Below are 8,863 nucleotides of genomic sequence, written 5' to 3'. Positions count from 1 at the left end.
TTTTCAGAGTTTGGTATATTTTTATACAGTATGTCTAATGGGATATACTGGGAGATGGCATCCATGTATGTCTCATATGCATCTCATAGACATAGACTGAAGGTAATTTAATGCACAATATTTTTAAAATAATGTTGTGCTTCTGCACACTGAGCTGATAATTTAGGTTTCAGAAGTCCAGAGAAAGGAGACTCAGACTCTACTCTGGACATTTCTTCTGAGAATGGACTCATGTTTTCAAAAACAGTCATTTCTGGATTTTTGCAACAACAAAAAAGAGGAGCACCACAGACTGCTGGGAACTGCAGTCTAATAAGGCTATAGTATATCTTTCTACAATGTAGATGGACACCTCCATTACATAATTTGTTGAGGATGCTTTGACTGGGAGTTCCTGCATGGCAGAATGGGGTTGGACTGGATGGCCCTTGGGGTCTCTTCCAATTCCATGATTCTATAGCACTCTGAGCCTACTGTGATTTTAATTGTTTTTAAATGTATAAAAGTATAAAGTCTTATAATGCAAGCCATGCACTGATGGACTATTGCCCTATAATTTTTTATTGATTGATTTTATACCCTGCCTTTCTCCCAAAATAGGATTCTCTTAAAGGGGTTTGTTTATTATAAAAAGAAAGGAACGTATAATGGCTTGGAATTTAAAATTATGATAGATAGATAGATAGATAGATAGATAGATAGATAGATAGATAGGTTTTGGAATTAAAAAGTGTGTGTGTGCGTGTGTCTTAAAATTAAAAATCCCTCTTGGAAGTGGGAATGAAATGTTGTGTGGATGCAGCCTGGGTTCTTAGCTCAGCTCAGAAGTTGGAATACAGTGTCTCAAAGCATGAGCAGAGTGTCTCTGAGCATGAACAGAGTGGCTGCCGCTCATTGCTCGAGCAGCTGCACTTTGCTTGATCGAGATGAATTTATCTGATGTAAATACCTTCAGAGGAAGGACTCAGTTTGCATCTGCACTGAAAAAATAATCCAGTTTGATGCCACTTTAACTGCCCTTGGCTCCATGTTGTGAAATGCTGGGATTTGTAGTTTGTTGTGGCACCTGACAGATGACTCAACAGGTCCTCAAAACTACAGATCCCAAGATTCCATAGCATGAAGCCATAACGGAAGTTAAAGTGGTGCCATCGAGGGTAAACACTCGACCCTCTTTTTGTGTCATGGGGGGGGCTCTTAGCCTCTCAAAATGGTGGCACTTAGTCTTGACCCCCCCTTCCCAAAATCCTGGCTACGTCCCTGGTGGGTCACACTGTCTCAGCTTGAGGGGCATCCCATGGCAAAACTCCTCTTTATGCCAAGAAAACCCTCGGTTTGTCTCATTTTCCAGTGACATCCTGATGTTGAACAGGGGTCAGACTACATGTCCTCTAGGACATGCTACTAGAGAGGTCCCTTCCCCACCACCACTCCCTTCTCCTTTTGTGTTGTGTCTTGTTAGATTGTAAGCCTGAGGGCAGGGAACCATCCGATTAAAAAGATTGTATGTACAGCGCTGTGTAAATTTGCAGCGCTTTATAAATAAAGGTTAATAATAATAATAATAATAATAATAATAATAATAATAATAATAATAATAAATAATGTCCTCTAGTATGCCATGTATTCCTATGTATTACTTCATAGCAGAAGCGGGTTGTACTGGATCATCCTTGAGGGTTCCCTCAACTCTAGCATTTCTTGTTGGGACTGTTTATTTGTTGAGACTGGGCTTTCCCCCCGCCTTTTGTGTGTGTGCCTTCAGGTTTTTTAAAGCATAGGAATGTTCTTTAAACACCTGCCAAACTTCCTTTTGACATGGTAATTGAGTTTGAAATGCAAAGTAATTAGCGTAATTATTCGACTTGTCTTTTATTGTCGTTCAGAGAAATCTGTGAAAAATATTTCGCTAGTTGCTGAAAGGGAGAGAAGAAATCACCCTTTGAAAGAAAGATTTGTGGAACGAATATTTTTTTTAAAAGTTCTCCTCAAGGTCTCAATGAATGAGAAGAAAAACATGGGTTTCTCTAATCACTACGTGTCATTAACTAGCAGTAGGCTGCTGTGCACAACAGTATTGGGTGCCTGCCCTTAATTAACAGTAAATAGAAACATGGGAACAGTAGACAGTCTTCATGATATTAATCTCTTGGGCTTAAACTGAAATTTCCATAATTGTCTCTATGAGAAAGTAGTTATATAATGAAAGCTGCTTTTCTTGGAGGGAGGGGAAATGTCAGCAAAGATCAAAACCACCATGCTTTTATTGGTTTAAATCACAAAAGTATCAACACAATTGGAACTGGGATACCATTCTGGAACATATATTTAAAGAGAAGAATCATGTATGAGTGTAACAAAGTTGGTCATTATGCTACCAGCCTGCACCCTGTCTCCATCATCCACAGCTGAGGGGTAAAAAAAAGTCCATAACATGTCTCTCTGTGAGTATATATATAAAAAAGAAGTGGCATCTTTCAATGCAGTTTCTTGGGTTAGTTAATAATTAAAGGAATTAAGTTAACAGTGCAGTAGTAAGACTGGAGTATGTGAAAGCAAAAGGAGGGGTGAAGGAGGCCATGAGTATTCATCACAGATCTTGAACTTGGCAGTCAGCCAAAGACACTCTTTGGAGGCTCTTCTTTGGGCTTATCAAAGACCGTTTCCCCTCCTGTGCGATCTCGGCTGAATACGGATGGCGCAGCAGAGCCAGCTTGCTCTGGAAAGAGAAAAAGAAGTCAATTAATACCTCAGCAGGAGTGATTCGCATGCAGCGGTAGCTGTGGAACGCAAGACACACATTCCATTGAACTGTCCACCATGTACGCTTAAAAGAAGCTGCTCCTCACATGTCCCACAGAACTGTTAGATGCTGGAGCTCATAGGCAGATGGGTTTTAAAAACTGCACAATTACATGAGTATAAAATGTGTCACCTTCCTCCTCAGTTTGGAAGACTCTTTCCTTAAAAAAACGAAAAATAAAATTCTATGATCTTTAATCATTTAGGGTTTAAGGTTAGGTGGCTCCATGACAGTGAATTATAATGACAGTAGAGATTACCTGTTTAGTGATACAACAGCACTGTCCAAAACTAATGATCACACTATAAACCTAAAGGGAAAGTGCAATCTTGCCTCAATGAGGATAGCAGAGCATGCCTTTGGGGATAAGAAGAAGCAGTATATTCGGGGAACTCAGATTTTTTACAAACAGGAGAGAAGGTAGCTTTCTGGACATGACAGTATAGTGTGACATGAGAAAAGGTAACCTTATAGGGTTTTGTTTTGTTTATACAAAAGAAAACAGGTGCTCAGACATCCACTGATTTTTAGGGTTTTTTTAAAACCCTATTCCTGTCCAGAAAAAGAGAGAAAAGGGAAAGGATAAGAAGCTGCCATCAGAGGAGAATAATCTATTAGAAAGAACTGGGGCATATCTACACATGCCAAATGAACCAGTTTTCCCCCACTCTTGCATTGCCCTGTCTTCACAACACAAAACCAAAGGCCCAATTCAGTTGTGCACTGTTTTTACCATCTGGATCATATTTTAAGAGCCTACCTTTTACTCTGGATCATCCTAGAAAATCTGGAGCGCTCTGGGGCAATTCTGGGTGGCTTTTTACATAGCACCCCATTGTGCCACCTACTACCACTGGCACAAGTTTCTCCTTCTGTGGTCAAAGTGAGGTACCCAGCCATGTGATGGATGTTGGGCACCTTATTTTTGACCTCAGAGGGAGTGATTCACATCAGTGGTGGTGGGCGGCACTGTGGGATGTATGTGCAGACAGCTGCACAGAATAGTTCTGAAATGGGGGCAGCTTTGGGGCCAGAATTTTCCAGGAGCAGCTTTGGGCGTTCTGGCCAGTGTAGACCCAACCCCTTGTTCTCTTTGGCAAGAACCTATTTCAGAGTTAGTTTCTGGCCACGGCTCTCACCTTGTAAGTGTGGCTGAAATTCACCTTTTCATCTCTAAATGCCTGTATTGGTTGATAGACCCAAAGACCAATGCAAGCATAGGGAGGCTTTGGTACATATGGTACATATGGTGCCTCATTGGCAGGCTAACTTGTAATCAAACATTTTGATATTTTACTTCAGTATATCCACCCCCTGCATATCTCATGCCACTGTAATCTCACTTATAACTGAACAGCCAAGCAGAACTGATACAGTCCATCACATAAGGTCCTATGGTTCATTTTAGATGTAAGCTCGAGAAGCAGCTCTCAGTCCACAGGTTACATTCTGTCCATTGTATGTAGACAGTCATGAAGTTTTGCTTGAACACATGTTAAAACATTGGTGAGGGGAAAAGTGGACCTCTATACATTTTGTTCGACTGCAGTTCTCACTAGTCCTATGGGTGGGATGCCAAGAATTATTGTCCAACAACTGTTGTGAGGCTACTCTTCCTGACTGAAAAAAAGGTTTAGAAACATGTGGTCCTCATATCTGGATACTGGATAACCTGCTATTTTAAAGAGCTTGCTGCCACAGCCAGAGATTCTCATAACATTCAGTTCTAAAGTTATATTTCAAGATGACATCTACTCCTCGCAGAATAGAGAAACACACTCACCACACTGCTTCATGACTTGGTAGGTTTTGGATTTGATTTCCTGGTTGCTAGAGAGTTTTCCTCTAGCTCCTTTGAGATCTTCCTCTTTCACTGGAGGACGTTTCTTTTTCACAGGAGCTGGCTATAAATGAAAGGATTGATTTATTGATTGACCAATAAATATTTTTGTTAAAAAGGGAGATACAAGTTTGTATTATGAATGAATTAATAAATGAATAATTGAATTTTAGTTTACTGACTAATATACAAATATATATGTCTGATGCTGCAAGATCCAGCAGTTTCTCATTTAAAAAAAAAAAAGGTTGTATTATAACATACAGTGAATACTGGGGTGTGAGTATATTTTTGCATGTCTTCATACTTTTGTGGGGATTTCTATTTGACTTCAGACAAAAATTGCCTGAAAATTCCAGATTCCCCCCCCCCCCCAAAGTGGACTGAGGGAAAGCTTTGGGGGCTACAAAAGTGTGGGCTGAACTACACCCATCCAAATTTACACCCAAATGCAATATGGAGATTTTCTGTTTATGCTCAAGAGGGTGCCAAAGCAACATAAAACACTAGAGTTAACTAGTGAGTTGACTGAAATGAAAGGAACTTGAATTTAGTAATGACTTCCTTAAGTGTCACCAGTTTCAGTGGATCTAATCTGAGGATGATCCTGTTCTAAGTATCACTAAGTCTGGATTCAGCTCTCTAAACACAGGCACATAAGTAATTGTTCTAATGAGCTCCACCTTGATACTGTGTTTGCATATAGCCTTGGAAGGGAGAAAGTAAGTGTGGGAATAGTGATCTGTGCTCTTTAGGTTTTCAACAACCAGATGTTATACAAAGTGAGACATTCAAGTCATCAGTGATGATTAAAGTTAATCCCTCTTGGAATTAATTGAAGGGGACAGTAAAAGTGAAAGAACATAAAAAGAGCCATGCCAGGTCTGACCAAGAGCCTTCTGTTCCAGCATTCTGTTCCCAGCAATAATCAACCAGTTGCCTATGAGAAGTGCTGAGCAGAACAAGAGAACTACAGCATCTTCTTACTTGTATTGCCTAAAATTGAAATCCAGAAGCATAATACATCTGGTACTGGAGGGAGTAAAATGTATACAGTGAATAGGAATCACTGTTAACTTTATCCTCCATGGATGGTTCTAATCCCCTTTAAAAAGCCATCTATGTTCGTGGCCATTACTATACTTTGCAGCAGCAAATCTCATAGTTAACTGTGTGTTATATGAGAAAGTACTTCCTTTAATTTGTCCTGAATTTTCCACAGCTACATTTCATTGTATGAGCCCAGATTTTCATATTATGACAGGGAAAAAACTGTTCTGTCATTCATGTGAAGTTTATGCAACTCTATTGTGCCCTGGCCTATTTTCCCCCTAACCTAACAAGCTTCTTCCTTCTTATAGGTGTTATGTGCCTTCAAATTGACTCCCGTCTACAGTAACTAGTTCCTAAGGTTTTATTGGCAAGATTTATTTAGAGGAGGTTTACCACAGCTTTCTAAGCTGAGAGAGTATATGGTTTCCTCAAGGTCCCCCATTGGATTCCCATGGCTGATTGGGCATTTGAACCTTGGTCTCCTAGAATCTTAGTCCAACATTCACATCACTACAATATTCTGTCTCCCACCTGCATAATTTGAACTAGCATGTCAGCCTGCTACTGAATGCAACTATTCAATGACTTGAGCTCAGAGAAAGGAGATTTACTATAATAGCCAATGTAGAGAAATAAAAATGAGAATAAGAGAAAGAAAGAAAGAAAGAAAGAAAGAACAAGAAACCTCTCCCACAAGATCCAAGAAATCAAAGACCAATTTAAACCAAGAGTGGGAAGGGATCAGCAAGGAAACACATTACATGACCAAGTAGAAACAAAAAGACCATGGAAACAATACACTGAAGAACTATATAAAAAAGATGAAAGGATGGCAGATAAATTTAAGGAAGAACTATTTGAAAATGAACCTACAATTTTAGAAAATCAAGAGGAAGCTGTACTCAGAGCACTTGGAACAAATAGATCACTAGGAACAGACAACATACCAATAGAGTTGCTTCAAGATACAGACACTACTCTACTCTAGTTCTAACTAAAATCTGTCAACAAATATGGCAAAACAACAACAACCAAAATAGCCCAGTGTTTGGAAACACTCAGTATACATTTCAATCCCTGAGAAAGGGCACACTGAGAATTGCAGTAACCAGAAGTCCATTGCATTAATTTCTCATGAAATCAAAGTGATGCTCAAAATTCCACAACAAAGACTTTTACTGTATATGGAGCGGGAAATGACAGATATCCAAGCTGGGTTTAGGAAAGGAAGAGGCATTAGGAATCATATTACAAGCATACATTGGATAATGGAGCACACCAAAGAATTTAAGAAGAAAATGAGGCTTTGCTTTATAAATTATACCAAAGCATTTGACTGTGTAGATAATGAAAAACTATGGATTGCTCTTTGGATATGCCACAACATTGGAATGTCCTGATGCATAACCTGTATTTTAAAAAGTGGCTATTATTAAAACAGAATATGGAGAAGTGGAATGGTTTTCAGTTGGCAAAGGGGTCAGGCAAGGCTGCATTTTATCAAACTATCTGTTTAACTTGTATGCTGAACATATCATACATAAAGCAGGATTAGAGAAAGGAGGCATGAATAAAAGAGGGAGAAACATAACAGGTTAAGATAAGGAGATAACACCAAGCTAATAGCAGAATATAGCAAAAACTTTGAACAAATCCTGAAAAAAAGCCAAAGAAGAAAGGGAAAGGGTAGCTGAACATTAAGAAAACAAAAAGAATGGCCACAGATAATTTACATAACTTTAAAGTAGACAATAAAGATAAAGACACTGAAATAGCATCTTGGTTCAGTCATTAATCAGAATGGAGATTGTGGTCAAGAAATCAGACGAACGGGAAGGACAGCTTGGAAGGACAGCTATGAAGGAATTAGACAAGATCCTGAAGTGTGAAGATACATCACTGAATACTAAAGAGGGTGGTCTATGCCATCATGTTTCCAATTTCTATGTATGGTTGTGAAAGCTGGACAATGAAGAAAGCTGCTAGGCAGAAAATCAACTCATTTGAAATATGTTGTGGGAAAAGAATTCTATGAATATCGTGTACTGTTAAAAGACAAATAAATGGATCCCAGAGCAAATCATATGAGAGTCAGTGTGGCATAGTGGTTTGAGTGTTGTACTACAACTCTGGAGACCAGGGTTCAACTCCCGGCTTAGCCATGAAACCCACTGGGTGACCTTGGGCAAGCCACATCTCTCAGCCTCAGAGGAAGGCAAGGGCAAACCTCTTCTGAATAAATCTTGCCAAGAAAACCCCATGATAGGTTCGCCTTAGGATCGCATAAATTGGAAACAACTTGAAGGCACAGAACACACCCACACATGAGCAAATCATGGCTGAACTCTCCCTAAAAGCCAAGATGACTAAACTGAGACTGTTGTACTTGGGCGATTCATGAGAAGACATGACTCACTAAAAAAAACAAAAACAACACCCCCCCCCCCCACCAATAACACTTGGTAAGGTAGAAGACAGTAGGAAAACAGGAAGGTAACATTCCAGATGGATGGACTCAATCAAGGAAGCCACAGCCCTGAGTCTGCAAGACTTGAGCAGGGCTGTTGATGATAGGGCGACTTGGAGGTCTCTCATCCATAGAGTCACCATACACTGAAGTCGACTTGATGACAGTTAAAAACAGCAATGTCAACATGCCAAGGATCCCCACCACCACCTCTGAAAATGTCATATCCTCAACTAGAATACTTATATATACATGTGGTCTACCTTACTTACTCTTATCCCACCTTTGCTTTTTCTCTCTTCTTCTCCTCAGTGAAATGCTTGGGGCAAGGATCTTTATGTTACCGTAAAAGACTTTAGAAACTGATGGTACTGTTCTAAGTAAAGATGAGGATGATAATAAAGCATGGGACTAGCTGTTGCTCTGTCTCTTCCTAGGTACCTGCAGCTTAGACACAATGGGGCCATTCACATTACAATTTACCCCAGTTCTGAAATCGATTCTTGCACGTGAAGTTCATATTCACCCCGAATCCCCCACAAGTGAATCAGAGGCTTGCCCCTTAGAGCGGGTTAAAAGAAATCGGCGCAAATAGCGTTTCTTTTGAGAAACCCCGGGTTCTGTGGAATATGAACTTGTCCCCAAACCTGACTGGGGCCCACTTGAGGGAGGGATTAGGTCAGAGGGTGAGCAAAGGGCA

General features: G+C 39.9%; 1 protein-coding gene across 1 annotated transcript in view; it reads right to left on the bottom strand.

Moving 5' to 3' along the window:
• Positions 1-2,246: 2,246 nt before the first annotated feature.
• Positions 2,247-8,863, bottom strand: part of MUSTN1 (musculoskeletal, embryonic nuclear protein 1) — a 13,861-nt gene continuing 7,244 nt past the window's right edge. Inside the window, exons 2-3 of the mRNA XM_042452003.1 lie at positions 4,587-4,707; positions 2,247-2,719 (exon numbers count right to left, since the gene is read on the bottom strand). Of these exons, the coding sequence (XP_042307937.1) occupies positions 2,613-2,719; positions 4,587-4,707 (228 nt within the window). The 3' untranslated portion in view covers positions 2,247-2,612. The remainder of the gene's footprint in view (positions 2,720-4,586; positions 4,708-8,863) is intronic.

The sequence above is a fragment of the Sceloporus undulatus genome, chromosome 2 (genome assembly GCF_019175285.1).
Source record: "Sceloporus undulatus isolate JIND9_A2432 ecotype Alabama chromosome 2, SceUnd_v1.1, whole genome shotgun sequence".
In the NCBI taxonomy this organism is placed as follows: Eukaryota; Metazoa; Chordata; class Lepidosauria; order Squamata; family Phrynosomatidae; genus Sceloporus; species Sceloporus undulatus.
This window is presented reverse-complemented; position numbering and strand designations above follow the sequence as displayed.